The sequence below is a fragment of the Rhinolophus hipposideros genome (genome assembly GCF_964194185.1).
Source record: "Rhinolophus hipposideros genome assembly, chromosome: X".
In the NCBI taxonomy this organism is placed as follows: Eukaryota; Metazoa; Chordata; class Mammalia; order Chiroptera; family Rhinolophidae; genus Rhinolophus; species Rhinolophus hipposideros.
In genome coordinates, this window is record NC_138046.1 from 121,264,800 (window position 1) to 121,284,421 (window position 19,622).

At 41.7% G+C, this 19,622-nt stretch overlaps 1 protein-coding gene across 3 annotated transcripts in view; it reads left to right on the forward strand.

Annotated features, from left to right (window-relative positions):
* Positions 1 to 19,622, forward strand: part of ARHGAP6 (Rho GTPase activating protein 6) — a 489,998-nt gene that overhangs the window by 405,819 nt on the left and 64,557 nt on the right. For all 3 annotated transcript variants that reach the window (XM_081042159.1, XM_081042160.1, XM_081042161.1), the window contains exon 2: positions 1,680 to 1,839. In XM_081042159.1, the coding sequence (XP_080898285.1) occupies positions 1,680 to 1,839 (160 nt within the window). The remainder of the gene's footprint in view (positions 1 to 1,679; positions 1,840 to 19,622) is intronic.

Below are 19,622 nucleotides of genomic sequence, written 5' to 3' on the forward strand. Positions count from 1 at the left end.
CAGGCCATCACTTCCTCACTGTCTGCATAAGGGTGGCGCCATTCACTCTCAGTGGGCATCCAGGGTGTGTCTCGTGCACACAAGTGTACTCAGGAATGTGCGAATCTTTGCTTTGATTCTTTCATATGGAATAATTTTTTTTTTTAACTTGAAAAGAACAAAAATTTATTTCTCTTCAAGGAACTGGGGAGTCCGAGGTCAAGGAGTTGGCAGATTCACTGTCTGGTGAGAGCCTGCTTCCTGGTTCATAAATGGCCATTGTCTTGCTGTGTCCTGGCCGGGGAGCTCTGTGGGATCTCTTTTATAAGGACATTAAATCCCATTCATGAGAGCTCCACCCTCACTACCTAATCACCTTCCAAAAGGCCCCACCTCTTAATACTATCATTTGGGGGTTTGTATTTAACAATGAATTTGGGCTATATGTAGTTCTTATTGATCATATCTGTGTACTTATTGTGATCAAAATAGCTCATTAGAGTGCTGTAAGGACAAACTCAGCAGTTACAATTTCGCATAGAGTTTAAGGACATACGTTTTTTAGCTTGGGTCTTGGTTGGTTCCACATCTTGTAAGTTTTATGATTTGGGGGGGAATTACTTAACCTCCCCAAACTTCAATTTCATCTATATTATATTTACATATACTATATATTACTATGATATTGATATAATGTATCATAAGTACGGACAGTCCCTGACTTACGATGCTTTGACTTAGGATTTTTTGAGTTGATGATGGTGCGAAAGTGATACACATTTTGTAGAAACCGTACTTTGAATTTTGAATTTTGATCTTTTCCTGGGCATATGATATGCAGTACGATACTCTCTCGTGATGCTGAGCAGGGGCAGTGAGCCGCAGCTCCCAGTCAGCCACGCAATCATGAGGGTCAACAACCGTCACTCTACAGTGTACTGTGTTTACAGTGTTTTTGGATATTGTGTTCTGACCACATTTCAGGTGGGCTAGGCTAAGCTATGATGTTCGGTAGGTTAAGTGTATTAAATGCAGTTTCAACTTAACGATATTTTCAACTTACATTGGGTTTATTGGGATGTACCCCACTGTAAGTCAAGGAGTATCTGTATTTATTATAATAGTATATCATAAGTATATACCTATTATAATAATATGTTATATATCATATACTGGACTATATTAGGTAATGTTATTATAGTATTGAATATTATATTGAATAGGATTAGAAATGGTGGCCACCTCATAAGGTTGATGGAGGGAATAACTAAAAAGCCCTTGGCACCATCACTGGTACATGGTAAGCTATCAATACACAGGCTTCCTCTTAGGTCTAGTGTACATGATGGCAGTTAGCAGCAGTTTTTGCTGTTACTGAGCTACAAAACCCAAAAGTTGCCATGTGTTCCCATGAGAGAGAGAAAGTAGGACCCTCAAAACATCTTTCCACAGAGTTTCTTTGGCCTGTGTATGCATCACTCTATGGGACCAGGTGACCCAGCAAGGACTCGAGATTTTGATGTTTGCAACTGAGAAAATCCATCGTTAACTAAAGAGTGGGTTGGATTTTAGGGATTTAGAGACAATTTGGGAACAAAAAGATGATGTTTGCTTGACTTTATTCCTGACTAAGAGAGAGGATGAGCTTTGGGAGATGTTCATGAACTGTGTTACTGACTGTTTTTCCCCTTTGTCTGCAGGGTGATTTCACCTGGAACAGCATGTCGGGCCGCAGCGTGCGGCTGAGGTCAGTCCCCATCCAGAGTCTCTCAGAGCTGGAGCGAGCCCGGCTACAGGAAGTGGCGTTTTATCAGTTGCAGCAGGACTGTGACCTGAGTTGTCAGATCACCATTCCCAAAGGTAAGGCCCTGTCTGTCATTCCATCAGGGAACGCTGCAAGTCAAACATCTGCTCTGCCATAGCCGCAAGCTGCGAACTCATGTCACACCTAACAGTAACTCAGGAAGGAAACTGCAGCTCTTAATTGTTGGCGGGCATTCATGTCCATTTTGAAAGACATGTTCAAGTGGGACAACTTACATGCCAACTAATATGTTTACTTAAAGGGAAGGTCAACTGGGGGCATTAAAAAGGAAAGCCGTGTGTATCTCAGCAGTCTACATGGCTTCAGAACCATCAATTCAAAAGAAACTTCAGAAAGGTCAACTTCAAGGGTTAGAATTAAAACCATGTCTATCTCAACAGGATTTCAAAACAACCAGTTGAAAAGAATGTTTTAACAATCTGTTAAACTTGTCATTTGGCCTTCTGCAAACCCAGAATCAGGGATGATACCAATGTTAACTCATTTTTGTCCAGTCCTTCACCTGGCATGTCTCTGTGGGGTTTCACCCCTATGGCACTGGAGCCAGCACAGGCCCGGTCATGGAGGTTTCACAAACCCAGATCCTGATTCTGGTAAAGAGGAGAAGCCTGTATTTGAAACCCTTTAATCTGTAAAAGTCTGTTTCTGAATGTTTACTATCTGAAGTGCAAGGGTGTTTTACAGTTTGTATTAGTGTGTAGCAGAAAGGTAGTCTGAGGTAGAATGAAAAGCTACTTGGTGTTATACAAATTGAGCAAAACAGCCTTTAAAAGCAACATTGGCTGGTATGCCTGAAATTTCAAGGAAAGCAGGAGAGGGACAGCAAGCGTCTAAAGGCTAGAGATTGCTTTGGAGGAGTTCAGTATCTGCACAACTTCTACCTTGTTTTCTTTGATTAGGAGGTTGAGGGGATGCGTCATGAATATTTATCTGTAACATAACCCATATCCCATCTATACACATACACACATAGATAGGTGGTTCTCAACCAGGGATGGTTTTGTCCCCCACCCCCAGGTGAAATCTGGCAATGTCTGGCATCACTTGTCGTTGTCACAGCTTAGGGAAGGATGCAGGTGACATCTAGTGGGTAGAAGCCAGGATGCTGTTAAACATCCTACAGTACATGGGACGGTCCCCCACAACAAGCATTGTCAGGCCCCAAGTGCCCACGTGCAGTGGTTGAGCAGCCTTGATATACAAACGAACGCGTACTCACAGTCTGTCCACAACCGTGCTGGAGGTGATGCTCTTTTCTTGGCTCATCTGTGGCTCATGGAAAGGGCTTCGGAGTCTGCAAAGCAGGGTTTGAGGACTTGTCCCATCACTCCCCGCAAGCATGAACTTGGGTAGTTCACCTCTGCAGTAGGAGGCTCTGTTTTGTTGACAAAAAAGAGTAGCTCAAAAACACTGACCGCACAGAGGTTTTCATCGGATGGCGACTCATAGGGTCGCTTATATTCTTTAAGCTGGAATCTGGGACTCTGCTGGAGGTCATGAAAGAGTTCAGGAAAAGGGAGAGGTAGATGAGGGCAAGGGGCTGCAGGGCCAGGCACATCTGCTTGTCACCACAACCACAGCGAGTTCCTCCCTGGAGGAAAGCCCTACCCCTGTTATATCTTTTCATGTTAATCTAACATACAGAAACCCTCAGCTTAATGAAGAAGAAAACCACTTTGGCAATTGGTGACAAATGAGTACTAATCACTATTTGGCCGACTACTGCTTCTCCCTAGGACAGACTCATCGCCTCACCTTGTCTGGGTTTGGTTGTAGGGTGGAGATGAGGCCTGCCCTCTGCTCCTCGTTAACTTACAAGGTGGCCCAGGTGCGGCCCAAGAGTCCTAGCTCCCTTTTACAAGCACAGATGTTCTTTCAGTTTCTTAAAAAAATAGAAATGTTGTTGACAAGCCTAATTCGTCATGATGGGAATGATGATTTTTAAAAGTTATATGAAACCTTGGTTGGCTGCACGTCAGATAAGATATCAGGGAACAAATATTCTTTGTAGCTTGTTTTTAAATCTGGTTAATTTGATGTTTCTCTTCGTTTCGGCTTTTTAAAGAGTCCACTAAATAAACAACCTTTGTGAAACAGTTTTATAAAATTTGACTGCTAGAAGTTCTGTCTTCATCGCTTATTTCTGAGACTATATGGTCCCTAGCACATTCAGGAAAAGATTTGCTCTGTCAAGAGATTCAAAGATGTTCAGGCTACAGGAGTTATCTTGATATTTTCTATCAAAATGGGAACTAATGATTTACAAATAATTTCTTACTTATGAAGGAGAGAAAGAATTGTGTGGCTAGGTGGTAAAAAACAGGTATCACCCAAGAGTTCTGAAGCTAATGTTTTGGGGCAGATGATTATAGACATCAAATACAGAGGGGCGGGAGCCAAAAAAAATACACATTTTAAGAGATGTTAGCTATGTATTACTTTTCGAAGTTGAATTGAATTACGTAGCAATGTGTAATATGACGTTCACTCAAAAGATGGCGTTAATCAAATGAATGCTAGTGTCATTCATGGTATTACAATTTTAATACAGCTTTTTTTCCTTTCTTAGAATGTGTATATATATATTTTTTGGCACCCTCTGTATTTACCAAGATCCTTCAAGTGCACAGCCAGTGCTAAGTGCTATGATGGCAGCTTTGCTCCAAGGGTGGCCACTTGGTTCCATGCAAACCCCCAAGTGGAGGTTTTAAACAGGGTCGGATTCACTGTGTGAATTAATTACTCAGGGAAATAAATACAGCGGCCAGGGCCTAGAACCCAAAGAAATGATACCATGCCTAATGAGACAATGGGTATAATGAAAATGGAAACATACTCAAGCTCACATTTCTGTTCTTTGTCACTTGAGGATGATTGGAGTGTTTTAATTATGGGTATCTGTTTGGAGAACCCTCTCCCTCTGTGAGACTGGTGCCAGCAGGGCTCAGATGAATGATATTATAACAGATCATCAGCTGCTGCGATTCACCATAGAGAGTAAAGAACTGGAGATTGGGGCATTGGGAAATTACTGGGGTGATTTCCTAGAGTGGACTGCAGGAGTGGGATCCAGAACACAAGTTGAGACTTTGACTGCCTCTTGTGCTATAGTAATAGGTGGACATGGGTTATATGGGTGCAGATGCAGGTAGCTTATAAGATGATGGCAGAGCATGTGAAATCGCTTTCCACTCTCAGTGAAACAGGGAGCAATTCCATATACTGGGAGTGAGAGTGGGAAGGAGGTCCTGGAGGTTTGAGGAAAGAGGAGCAGAGTGGAAGAGAAGGGAACTGATAGACCAGCAACAATGTTTCAAGATTGCAGGGCAGTCCAAAAGGTTCTTTTGAGGTTAGTAGCTGGGGGTTTAAATTGCAAATGGAACATCCTGACAGTTTAAACACTGCTAAAGTAAAACACACCGTTTTGCACTTCAAATTCCCCAACCCTGGTTAATCCAAATGTCCTCTCACTAGAGTTAGGATTTTCTAGTTGAGTTCAAAGATGGTGGAGAAAGACGTGGCAGTGGAAAGTATATGTGTAGTAGGCAGAATAATGGCCTCCTAGAGATGTCACTGGAACCTGTGAATGTTACCTCACATGCCAATAGGAACATAGCAGATGTGATCAGTTCAAGTCCTTGAAGAAGTGAGACTATCCTGGATTATCTGGGAGAGCCCACATGAACCACGTGGGCACTTAAAAGCAGAGAAACTTTCCCAGCTGTAGTCAGAGAGAGATATGATTATGGAGGAGTGGTCAGAGAGATGCAATGTTGTTGGCTTTGAAGATGGAGGAAAGGGTCACAAGCCAAGGAGTGCTGGCGCTCTCTAGAATCTGCAAAAGGCAAGGGAACAGATCCTCCCTAGAGCGTCTAAAAAAGACTGCAACCGCGCTGACACCTTGATTTTCGCCCAGTGAGACCCATTTCAGAATTCTGACCTCCAGAAATGTCAAATAATAAATTTGAGTTGTTTAAGCCACTAAATTTGTAGTAATTTGTTACAGCAGTAATAAGAAACTAATTACAGTATCCAAGGGAATGATCGTAATCCCAGGCCATGGAATCTAAATTGGATAAGAAGAGAAGTTAGGAATAAATGTAAAAGACATGTTTTTCTGGAATAAGAAAAATCAATAAAATAAAGATGTTGGTTATGTCATTAATGATCTACAAACTGAATGTGACTCAAAAAAACTTACCAACAGAACTTGTCTCTGTAATATCACTAAATTGATCTACACATCATCTGGGCAAATAATTATGTTAGAGTAGGAAGGGGGAAATATGAAAAAAAAAGTCAAATGAAAATTATCTCTATCCATTTATTAAAATGTCATAAAACTAAAGCAATTAAAAGAGTATTGTACTGCTTCATGATAGTCAGATCAATGGGAGAATACAGAGTTCAGAAATGAACTACAATACGTATGAGAATTTATGACATGATAAATATTACATTTCTTGTTGGGGGAGAATTATGGATTATTATTGTATTTGCAGCAGTGAGACGACCATTGAAGAGAAAAAGCTGGATTCGGACATTGCTCCTTACATCAAAATAAAGTGATATGGAAGAAAGATTTGAAGATTGAAAAAATGAAACTATAAATGCACCAAGACAAAATATAGCTGGGTATTTATATATATTTTACATTGGGGAAAGCACTACCAAATAAACCAAGAAGAGACTGAAACATTTCACTACACACAAAAAAAAGAATCATCTGTGTTGCTAACAAACAAATAAATAGAAATTTACAGCACATGTGACAAACCAAAGGCTAACTTTTCTACTACCATGTTTCCCCCAAAATAAGACCTATCTGGACCATCAGCTCTAATGCGTCTTTTGGGGCAAAAATTAATATAAAACCCGGTCTTATTTTACTATAATATAAGGTTGGGTCTTTAATATAATATAATATAATATAATATAATATAATATAATACCAGGTCTTATTTTACTATAATATAAGATTGGGTCATAATATAATATAATACTGGGTCTTATATTAATTTTTGCTCCAAAAGACGCATTAGAGCTGATGGTATGGCTAGGTCTTATTTTTGGGGAAGCATGGTATATACTTGTGTTTGTTGAGGTAGACTAACTACTCGGTGCCTTAACACTATAATAGTTTCTTTTTTACTCAGGTACCATCCAGTACAGGTTAACCATGGGAGTCGGGAGAGTGGACTCTGCTCCATGCAGTTATTCAGGGACCTCAGCCCCTCACATCTTGTAGCTCCTCCCTCCTCTATATCCATTCAGCCAGGAGACACACACACTAAAAACTAATAAGATTTCTATTAACCATATAAGATAACTGATGAACTTCATTTGTTACCATTCCTAAACTTAAGATATTTTAAAAAGGGACTTTTGAAGAACCTAGAGAAATGCTTAGTGGTAGAACTCAGGAAGTCTTTCAGTGGGAGGATTCATATCTATCAGTAGAGTTTTCCCTGTGAGCCTGAGATTGCCCCTGGAGGCACCCATGGAATGTTTCTGACTGGTCAAAGGCCGCTCTTGGCATAGGCTCTTGGATCAGACTTTCTAGTCTGTTAATGGCCCAACAGCAGGATCAGGAAACAAATGTGGAGCGCATGGTGGAGGAATTAAGGAACACCTAATGGCCTGCATGAACTTTTCATCTATTCAAAACACATGAACAGAGTACTATTTATATATCAGGTAGTATGTTAAGCTCAGGTAACCTTATTTTGATTGTATTTTAATACAAATGGTCTAAGGCAGGGGTTAACAAACTGGCCCACTGGCCAAACCCAGCTCACCACCTGTTTTTGTAAATAAAGTCTTATGGGAACACAGACATGCTTATTCATTTACATATTGTCTGTGGCTGCTTTTACGTGACAGTGGCAGAGTTTAGGAGTTGTGACGGCCCATATGTCTGACAGAGTCTCAAATGTTCAGTATCTGGCCCTTTACAGAAAAAATTTGCTGACCTGACCTCTGGTCTAAAGTAAAATGAAAGAAAGTGACTGTTCTGCCACAATCAGTAAAGCAGGTTAGTGTAGGTAATGTGGCTTAACCTCATTATATTGTAAATTAAGTGTTTAAAGCCCAAGGGTTCTATGAGAGAGCAATGCATATTCATGTTTTCTTTAGTGCAGGGGGGGCGGTGGCAGGGGTTTCTCTCATGTTTCAGTTAATTTCTGATAACACAATTGAGAAAGGCTTTGTTTATGTATTTTGGAAACAATATCGTAGAATGAGGAATAGCTGATGGTTTAAGAAAATGTGAACAATAGTCTGATAAAAGAGTGCCCTGACGCCTCAAAATTGCTCAATTATATGGCTTCCTTATAAAGCGGTCCCTCACCATTGTCCCTTAGGCAATGTAAAACCCAAGTAAACAACTCAATGAAATCAAGAAAATGATATTCTTGGTAGGCTAACACTGCAGCTTCCTTTGGTTTGTGATTTAAATGTTGATTTTAAAAAAAGGGGGGCAACCTGGTGGGCAAGGAAATTGTGCTTGGGTATTTACGTAACAACCCTAGACAGGAAATACAACTATCCTGTTTCTACGTTCTTCTTGCTGGCAGTGTTCAGTTGAAGAGGTGATATGCTAGAACTGTTTCTTAAAGCTTTTGGTGTAAATAAAAATAATTCGAAACCTGGGGCAAAATCCAGGCTCCAATGTAGGTAGAAATGCTGATAGGAAGCAAACACCACTAAAGAGGTGATCAAAAAATGGTAGACCGCTGAGCATAGAGACCCTCTCCAAATGTCTCTACTGTGTGAGTTGCAGAGCTAGTTGTATCTTTTATGTGCCCACGATTACCTTTTCTGTGATTTTTCCAGGGGACTGTGATTTCCCATGAGGTAATGCTATATCTTATTTGTCCTTGAATCTGGAACACCAGGTACACTGCCTGATAAACCATTGATCTTCAGCAAATCATTGAGAAAGTACATGCGTATTCTCCTTTAAAATGATGCTCTTTCCTTCACTCTTCCCGGTCTCTCTAAAGAGCATCAGTCACCTTTATCTCATTTCCCCTTGTATCCCCAGTAACGATTTTGAAATACCTCGGTGCTCCTCTACTGCTTCACTTTCTGCCCAGTTTCCAACTTTGATTGATGGTCTCATAGGGTTCATGTGAGGCTTAAACGAGGTAATAACCATGATGAGCTTAAAACATCTCCTGACATCTTATTCACTCAGTAGAAGTTATCCATCACCGTTATCATCATCATCATCATCATCATCATCATCATCATCATCACCATATCACTTTGTCTTATATCGGCCCTCAACCCTAGACACTCCATCATTATGTCTCACCTTAACTACAGCCATAGCCCCCCACGTGCTTTCCTCAATTCACGGTTTGCCCTCATTCTGTCCACCACACCTAAAACCACCAGAGTAATCTTCAACCACAGACTCTAATCCTTTGTTGGAAAAGCACCAAACAAAAAAGACAAAAAAAATATATCGCGAGGCCCTCTGTTGCCCACTGATCTCAAAAGCCATTTACAATAGTATTTCATATGAAAAGAAGAAACCCATTTTGTTTGCAGCTTAATCTGAGAATGCATCACAGATTTCAGTTTATTTACCCTGAAGCAGTAGGTTTCAAACTTTTTGTCCACAACCTTCAGTAAGAAATACATTTTACATCTCAGCCCAGGAAACACATGAACCAAATGGTCTTTATCTTTATCAGAGATACACTTTGACATTTTCTATAATTTCTCTCCTATCATCGTCTATTCAATTCCGTATCATTTTCTAAAATATGCTTGTCACGATCCACTATATTTTCATGATCCATTAATAGGTTATGTCCCACAGTTTGACTAATGCAGTCTTAGAAGGCAGATGGAATGGACAAGAGGACATCAAGAAGAAAAGAACAAAAATGTCAGTATGGAAAACTTTCGATTGTTCTGTGCTGTGGCTCTCGGAGCCTTTGTCAGTTGGATGGGACATTGCTTGTGTAGGGCCACAGAAATGAACCGAGGCTAGACCTTTGGCCTAAGCTGTTGCCTCCTTTATCTGGAGCTCAGCTGTGGAATGCCACCCACGGGGCTTCCTGTGCTGTTTCACTGCTCTCTGTTAATACCAAGCTGAGCGTACAGCCCAGAGGAGGTAGATATGTGTGGCTTTAGGTTTTAAGGGGGTAGAAGCCTCTAATGGAGGCTACAGTGTCATTTCAAAAGTAGTCCACATCCTCAAGCAGCTCTGCATTAGTCAGTAGAGGAAACACAAATACATCAACTCTATTAAATGAGCAGAGGATATCAACTCTCCGACTTATCTTTGGTGACCCTTAGAGAGAAGAAGCTGCCTCATGTACCTATTCCAGTAAAAGCCAGGAATGACAGAGAGACTTCCCGGCAGGTTCTTTTGTAATTTTCTTCTTGGATGCTCTCCTCTGTACCCTAGGGCTGTTACCATGTCAACTTCTCAAGTGTGTGCTGCTATATGATTCCGTTCTGATGCCAAGCTGGCAGGCCAATATGATAGTATGTGGTTCTTTAAACCATCTGCTTTGTGCCTTCATATCACAAATGGCTCCCTTCGTGTTCTCAGGCAATGTAGTTTTCGATCCAAGGTCTTGTCCCTACTGGTCACATTTACATGTATTTGTATATCTTTGTTGGAGCAGCAACTAGCATTGCACAAGGCTTTGGCATCTTGAACAAAACTTTTGTCACTGCAGTTTCTGAAATATTCTGGCACCTTTCAAAGATTTCAAGACTACACCATTCTCTCTGTAGGGAATCATGACCCAAAAGTAAACTTGATAATTACAAAGAGTGTTCCATCCTTGAAATATGAACAGGGACTTCCATTCTTGCTTTTTATTTTGTTTCCCCATGGGTGAAAAAAAGGCAAAATACGTATTAATTGAAATGAAACACTGAGTGTTCTTTTTAAACCAATCAGGCTTTTTAGATCATTTGAAATTGAGGCCTCAAAATTATTCAAAAATTCAATTAGTGGGTGTTTATAAAATTTCTACAAATGAAAAGCTCTGGAGAAGTAGTTTAAGGGTAAGATAGGAATGGGCAAACTATAGCCCAAAGGCCAAATCCAGCTCCCTGTCTGCTTTTGTAAATCAAGTTTTATTGAAACACAGCTATACTCATTTCTCATTTTTTGCTGTATTGTTTAAGGCTGTTTTAGTGCTACAACAGCTGAGTAGAGCAGTTTTGACAGAGAGCATACAGCCCACAAAGCCGGAAATATTTACTATCTGGACCTTTACAGAAAAAGCTTGCTGATCTCTGATTTAAGAGATGAATATTCATTTGATATAGTGATTTGTAGCTATTATTCATATAACTGATCGACTATAGCATCCTAGTCATTTAAGTTTCTTCACTCCCTTAACTTTATTTTGCAACAATTGAGTGTTTTTTAATGATCAGAGATTCATAACTCTCAGATGTTTGGGTGTTTATATTATATGTGACCAAATATTTTTTCAAAGTGCATAATAAATTCCCTTGGTGGCACTAAACAAGAAAGAAAAGTTAATATTTTTATGAGTTGCTTAAACAACTGATACCATCATGCTGTTTCTAGGAATGCAAGCTGTGCATTAAATGGGTGACTTTAGTAATAAGTCAATCTCCACTATGGGTTGATTATTAGCTTCATAATCACCATCTGATTTGATAACTGAAAATTTAGCAATATTTATCTTATTTCCAGATGTATAGTTCTTTGTAAACTGATCCTGTTACCCTCCTTATCTTAGATCCTACCCAACACACACAAATTGAAAACTTCAAAGGATGTCTTTCTTACGGATACCTGGCATTACATGGTAATGCTGGCACAAATATAAGTAGCAAAACACATCGCACAACAGAGTTTTGGATTACCCACTGGTAAGGTGCTTTGGCTGCAAATTATGTAAAGCAAACCGAATATGGCTTAAATAATACAGACATTGATTCTATTACTTTACAGAAAGCCCACGGATAGGCTAATTCCAGGACTCATTAATGCAGTGGTCTTCCATCTTCTTTGCCATCATCAGTCGGCCATGTTCTTTGGCTGGCTTCCTCATTGTCACATAATGGCCCTAGCAGCCCCTGGCATCCCTGCTCCTCTGGCAGCCTGAAGAGGCAGAGAAGAGCAGTAACTCTTCAGCAAGTATCTTTGTAGTAAATGAGAAGGATTTTAACTGCTGCCTCTCAGTAGACTTCTCTTCGTTCTCACTCCCTAGAATTGTAACACCTGCCAGTGCCCAAATCAGTACTGGCAAGCAGAAAGAAATCACCAGAATTGGCTTAAGATTCCTTTCCTGAGCCTGGGGTGAGGACTCGTCCCAGATGCAGGACCACATGGAGGGTGAGCACCTAACACAATAGGAAAAGGAAAAAGGGGGGATGTGTAGTAGGATAAAGATGGATTTAGATCAGAAGCAATTGGTGTACGTAATAGTAATGTCATCTTCTGCCACTGCAAACAAGCAATAGGGAGGGAACTAATCTTATATCATATCTATGTGACTTAGTGTCTAGTACAGTGTTTTGCTTTTGCTTCTCAGGAAATATTTGAGAAATTGAATGGAATGGATTAAAAAAAAATCAATGATAGCACATTCAATTGTAATGCAAAGAATAATCCAAAACAAGAATGGAGAAGGAAAGAATGAGGAGCCTAATAGTTTTCATCTAATTGCATCATCGTCTGTCCAGTTACTGAATTTGTGAGAGGTGTTTTATGGGAACAAGTGGCAGACATTTGGAGGAGTTCCCAAGGTTTGAAGTCTGTGATTTAAAGATACGTGATTCCCTTCTTACTTGTTCAGTCTAAAACAACATGTATCAAAAGAAAGTAGATAGCATTCACCCCTTCTATAGGTCATTCTTGTCTGACTCTACCTTTTCAACTCCAACCACAAGCTTTGGCTTTAAAATGAGTAATGATGAAATTCCCATAATTTGGAGTTGAATTTCCTTTAGTTAACCATCCAGGGTATTTCTTTGGGATGAATGATTTGTTTTTTTTCTTTTTGTTTTCCTACCTGCTTTCTTTCCTTTACACTCCAGGAAAGAAACATAGCTTAAGGAAACGACTTGCCAAAGATCATTTTCCTTGCTCTGATATTTGGAAACTTCTGTCTCTGCAAATACAATGCCTACCTAGAGTAAGTCAAAAATACCATTTTCAATTTAAGGAATGTGCAATAAGAGATGCAAATTCAGGATCCTGGAAGGACAGACTAGCTAGCTTCTAGCTAGTCTGTCCCCACCTCCCCCTGTCCTCCACCCCCAGAACATGGGCTTATAGTTACAGCTTTTATGGGGGGATTCATAGCACATGAATGTGGAAAAAGTGACAGCAAGTAAAAGATCCTTCTAGGGCATAATTTGATCATGACCAGTTATTACAGCAAGCAGTGATTACAAAGAATGCCCGGTTAAGGAAAAACCATAGTTGAGCTGTTAAACCCATGACATCCAAGCCATGTGATCTGCTGCCCTACCTCATGTTTTGATAGACTAAGGAGACATGTTCAACAAATCAAATATCGCAGTTACTTTTTGTAATAGAAAAACACTTGCTTTGAGGTTCAGGAATCTACAAGGTTTCCCTCTTGAGGAAAAATTTCAGAACTAATTACCTTGCCAAAATAATTTCTACAAAACAGAAAAGGTTTCTTAGTGTTTAGTTTAGCTGAAAACGGGGTGACCTCCAAGACCTGACTCTTTTTACAACAGTAAGAGACTCACAGAATGTTCTTATTTTCTGACCACAGCTTTGATAATTTCACCACTACTTCAATATGTAAACTGTGGGGATTAGTACATTTCACAAGTACTTTGGGGAGCCTCAATTCTAAGGAGAGGCATCTGTATTGCTTAAGAATACCATGAATGTTTCCTTCCCTGAGAAACATAGACACTTTGGAAACAAATTTTGAAAAATCTAACCCACAAGGTGCTGACAGCATAAAGAAACAGTGTTTAATTCATTGGGATTTACACCAAGAAAAATGACTCAAGAACCCTATTTCTACCTTCCTTTTATTTCAGTCAAGGTTAATGGAAAAACTGCTAAAGATAGGTGATATATAAATGACAACTTTGACCTATATATTTGGTTAAATAACCAACAGTGCATAGCATGGAAGATTTCTTTAAAATGACATTAAGTATACATAGTAAGATCCAAAGTTGACTGAATGGTAGTGCCAGTTTGGGCTGAATACATCGTTTTCTACATTTTAGGTCATTTTCTTCCAGAATTCTTATTTGTCACTCTCTTGAGCCCTAGTTCCCACTAAAGAAACTATCAATCCACTTGTGAATTTGCAATTTTCTGATCTTTTTTCACCAATAAAATGCATGCTTGATGAAGGGTTGGATTACTAGGAATAAAGCATTAAGAGGCTCAGGATAAGAAAGCATTTCCTAGACAAGCAGTCACCATGTGATTTATTGGGATAAACCCCTAGGAAAATTCAAAGTTCTCTGAGAAGTGTAACTTTGTCCTTTAAGACTGAACTCGAACGTTAGCCTTCCCAAGCATTTCTTCACTTTGCTTTAATGAGGAGTCTACTTACCTATCTGTCTTTAGCACTCAACTGAGTTTCTCAGAGGCAGAGATAGCGTCCATTCATCTGGGTTCATAGCACCTACTTCTGTCTCACTTACAATATGTACTTAATCAATGTTGGATGGAGGGATGGCTGGAGTAATGGGTGGATCAATGTATAGGGGATGAGCCCATTTTCTAGGGGAAGATGCCATTTAAACAGATAACTATTATAGTGTAAATAATATTCCCAAGCCAAGGAGAGTCATCATGTTCTGTGGTGCAACATTCCTGGACAGAGAACCCTTGTTTTAGAATGGAGAAGAGATCCCTGCTTTGGCTCTTCTCCTAAATCTCTGGGGTGAATCCCAGTTCTCCCCTTACACCAGAGTATTGCACTGGTCATCGGTTCCCCTACCCTGGGCTTGCTACCATGCATCCAGCCAAGAAGCAGAGGTGGCCATTTTCCTGGTGGTTACTTCCCTCTTTCTGTCAGGGCTGCTCTCTCTTCCATTTCTTGAATATGGAGCAGGCAACTCAAAGTAGCAGGATCAATTTTGAATCCGTTCCACTGAGGATGGTGATGGCAGTAACTGGTTCCAATGTCCAGCTTGACTCTTCTGGAGATACGATTTTGACTGGGGTTTCTTTGCCCACCTCTCACCTGTCCCTATCTGGTTTCCGATGTGCACGCACTGGGCCAAATTAACTTACATTGATGACCTTAATCATGGGAAAGCAGTAGAGATGGAGAATCGGCACAATGAATGGCCCTCAAGTGTCCAGGACCATTCATAAAATTATTTCTCTGACAAACCTCCTTTTCTAAACTGGAAATAAAAGATCTGGTTTAGTCTTTTTCTTGCTTTATATCTGGGAGGTCTGTGGCTTGAGAGCCCTCAAAAGAGGAAGTAGATGAAAATAAAGGATGAATTTAGTTTTAGTAAAGGATACAATATAGTTTTAGTAAACATTGTTATAAGACATCCACAGATTGTATAACTCACCTATTCCACATTCATACAGATACATGTAATGTAAAAACCACATTTTGGCTTATCAGCATAGGCATGGGAAGTTGAATATAAGCAGATTTCTGTACTAATCAGTCTTCTTGGATGCAAATGACAAGCACCAAGCCTGAATAACTTAAGCAGAAAAGGGATTTAGAGAACCTAAGAACTAGGCTGTGTCTTGAGACAATCTAATTAGTCAGGTACGAAAACATCACCAGCGCCATAAAAACAAATCTACTCAAGCTTCTCATCTGTCCGCTCCCTTTCCAGAAAACATGCTACACCAGAATGGCAGACAGACACAATGGATGCTTTATATTAGCCTAGACACTCGTTTTCTTTCAGAGCAGAGAGATGTGAACAGAAAGATTATTTCACTAGTTTCAGCCAGGTGAGAAACTCTGGCGTGTGAGTCACTTTCTTGTGATAAAATTGAACTCCCAAATCTGTGTTTCAAAGGTACATAGTGAACAGTGCAAGCCTCCACTTTTTCACACACTTGGCAAATGAGTTCTCAACCTTTGCTTGACTACATCCAGTGCCTGGGAGAAAGGCTTTATATTTTATTTTTTATTTTGGAATAATTTTAGATTTACAGAAAAGTCATAAAGATAATATAGAGTTCCTTTATGCCCCAGCCCAGTTTCCTCTGATGATAATGTGTTATATAACCTTGGTATACTTACCTCAACTAAGAAACGAAAATGTGTCTGTGGGGACAAAACCCCAAAAAACAGTTTCCAGGCTCTCGGCCTCACATAGAAAGGTGCTGGCTCGGGTAGTAAATGGCCATCAACTGTGATCAGATGCCAGCAGCTGTGGCTAGTTGGCCGTCAGCTGTAACCCGTAAGCCATTGGCCACTAATATAACTGCTGTGGCTACGCTAGCAGAAAAGGAATGGGGGCTAGCAAGAAGATGGTGGCTGGCAAGCGCGGACTGCTGTTAGGCAGATTATGTAGATCCTGCTTCCTGTGTCTCCAGCACAGCCGCCAGCGAGAATATATTGGTTTGACTTCCCTACCTATGGCTCCGTGGGTGTTCCTTTTTGGCCTTACTGTGTCCTGCGTTCTTGGGCGGGGAGTGGGAGCCGAGACCCCGCCGGACGCCCTGCACGACAAATGGCGCAGCGAGCAGGGTCCCCTGCGTGACACATGGCGTAGTCGGCAGGATACGGTGCCAGCCAAAGCTTTTCGAAGGGCGGTGGAGCAGTTTGTGCGTAAGAAAGCTCAGTCTGAGGAAGACCAGGAGGAGCAGCTGCCGGAGAGCTCGATTCCCGTGGAGGGGTGGAAAGATGTGGATGGTTCCCCAACCAGCAGAGGCCGGAGAAAGCGGAGAAAGCGAAGGTTGTTGCTGCCCTGTGGGCTGGGAACTGCTTGCTGAGCAGCCCGGATGCAGGACTTGTCCCAGGAGGAAATGCATGCTGAGTCCTCCGTGGGACATGAGGGTGAGGTCAAGGTCATCCCTCACCCCCAGGACAGCCCTGGCGAATGACTATGGACTATGAGGAACTGCCTTCTATCCCTGATTTAATGGACGCTTGACTGTTTGGGAACATACCACCATGTAGTGGGACTGGTTTGATGTTTGCTTTTGTGTCTTGACTGGCCGCCATTGATAATATGTAAGCACCTTGATGTGAGCCGTTGTTGTTCCAGCACAGTACCCCGAGAGGCCCAGAGAGAGAGTGGCAGTGCCCTGAGGCCCTGGCTGTGTCCAGGAAGTCTGGCTGTGTCCAGAGAGTGGCAGTGTCCTGAGAGGCCCTGGCTGTGTCCAGGAAGTCTGGCTGTGTCCAGAGAGAGTGGCAGTGCCCTGAGAGGCCCTGGCTGAGTCCAGGAAGTCTGGCTGTGTCCAGAGAGAGTGACAGTGCCCTGAGAAACTCTGGCTGTGCCCGGGGAGACAGGTGGTACCCTAAGAAGCCCAGGAAGTCTGGCTGTGACCAGAAGTACTGTGGTGGTCCCCTGAGAAAACCTGGCTGTGCCCGGGGAGACAGGTGGTACCCTAAGAAGCCCAGGATGTCTGGCTGTGCCCAGAAGTACTGGTGGTGCCCTGAGAAACCCTGCCTGTGCCCAGAGAGCCTGGCTGTGTTCAGGATAGTGCATTCACCTCCAGGCTCCTTGCACAGGGCCCCTCGCAGAAGACGCTTGTCGCGTAGATTGTGAGGCGAGACCCTGTAGGGGTGGAGTGTGGGGACAAAACCCCAAAAAACAGTTTCCAGGCTCTCGGCCTCACATAGAAAGGTGCTGGCTCGGGTAGTAAATGGCCATCAACTGTGATCAGATGCCAGCAGCTGTGGCTAGTTGGCCGTCAGCTGTAACCCGTAAGCCATTGGCCACTAATATAACTGCTGTGGCTACGCTAGCAGAAAAGGAATGGGGGCTAGCAAGAAGATGGTGGCTGGCAAGCGCGGACTGCTGTTAGGCAGATTATGTAGATCCTGCTTCCTGTGTCTCCAGCACAGCCGCCAGCGAGAATATATTGGTTTGACTTCCCTACCTATGGCTCCGTGGGTGTTCCTTTTTGGCCTTACTGTGTCCTGCGTTCTTGGGCGGGGAGTGGGAGCCGAGACCCCGCCGGACGCCCTGCACGACAGTGTCTGTTACTATCAAGCAAACTACAGATTTTGTTCAGAATTCACCAGTGTCCACACAGACTTCTTTCTTCTGTTCCAGGATCCCATCCATTATACCACATGCATTTAGCTAGGCATCTTTTTATTTTCTGTTTTCCTTTTTTAAAAAATAATAGACATTTCTTATCTCACACAGTTTCTGGGAATATCATAGTCTGGTTGTGATTCTGGCTCATGAGGTTGCCATCGAGCTCAGCTGGGATTGCAGTCATTGAAGGCTTGACTGGGACTGGAAGACCAGTGGCCGGGCTCACTCCTGTGGCCACAGGCTGTAGACCCCAGTTTCTCACCATGTAGCCCTGCGTAGGGTTTCTCATGACATGGCTTCCCCCACAGTGAGGAATGGGAGACAGACAGCACCGAAGATGGAAGACACAGCAAACAGTGATTTTTTTTTTCCTTTCCTTTTGGTTTTTGGGTGTTTTTTTGTTTTGTTTTGTTTTGTTTCTTTGTTTGCTTTTGGTTTTTGGGTTTTTTCTTAGGCAGTTCATTCTATCACTGAACAGTTGTTGCATTTGCTGACAAAACTGCCTTTCTATAATTTCCTCCTGAATTTTTATTCTGACCAATGGAGGACTGGCCAGTACATCTCTTTATTTACCATGTTTAGTCCTCTAAAAAACAAACAACAGAAAACAACCAAGGTGTGCCCTGAGTCTTCCCTGCAGGCTAAATATAACTCCTTTCGTACAAATGTTCACCCTCAGGTCCCGGTCCATACCTGATCTGCCCTCCCCAAAGGAGAAAAAAAAAACCACTTCATCCAAAGAAATATAAGGCTGTTGACTCAAGGAACTACCTAGGAACTTGGTAGAAAGACAGCTAGAAACTCTCATTATAAATTGAAGGGAATTGTTATTGTGTCCCAAATTCAACTTGGCATTATAAAGGTTCAACAATTTGGAAACATTTTTATATTGTTCTGTTTAAAACAGAGACTGTGATTGGATATAAACTGAGCATTGTGACAAATGATGTGAATGTTTTGTAGTTTGGTTGTCACATGGTTTGAGCACATAGCTGCTCTCTAGGTAGAGTTATGCATAGATCAGTGGCTCTCAACCGGAGTGATTTTGCTCCTGTGGCACATTCGGCGATGTCCAGAGACGTAAGTTGTTGTTACAACAGGGAATGGATGGGTGCTCTGATATCTAGAAAATCGAAGCCAGGAATGCTGCTAAATGTCCTACCGTGCACAGGACAGGTCCTCCCAACAAAGTGTTATACGGCCCCAAATATCACTAGTGCCAAAGATGAGAAACCCTGTTAGATTACTTGCAGTTTCTAAAGGGCCACTTCCCATGCTGCCACCCAGGTGTTTCTTTATGTCAGTTTCCCTCACTTTTTAACGAAGCTCCCCTTACTGCCTGTGAATTCCTTTGGTTTGCATTCTCTGAGAATCTCCGTTTCTGGTCCAAGAAAATAATGAGACAGCTGTGGTTGGGAAAGGCAGGGGATGTGGTGCCAAAAAGCATTCCTTCAAACTTTGCTTAGCAGGAATTTTTTGAAGATTTGAAACAAGCTACAACCATCCTTAAAGACCGGGATGGAGTTGCAAACTCCAAGGCTGGCCAGGTGTGCAGTGGCCCAGGGTTAGGTGTTTATGCTGGCCTGGATTAAGTGTGAGGAACGTG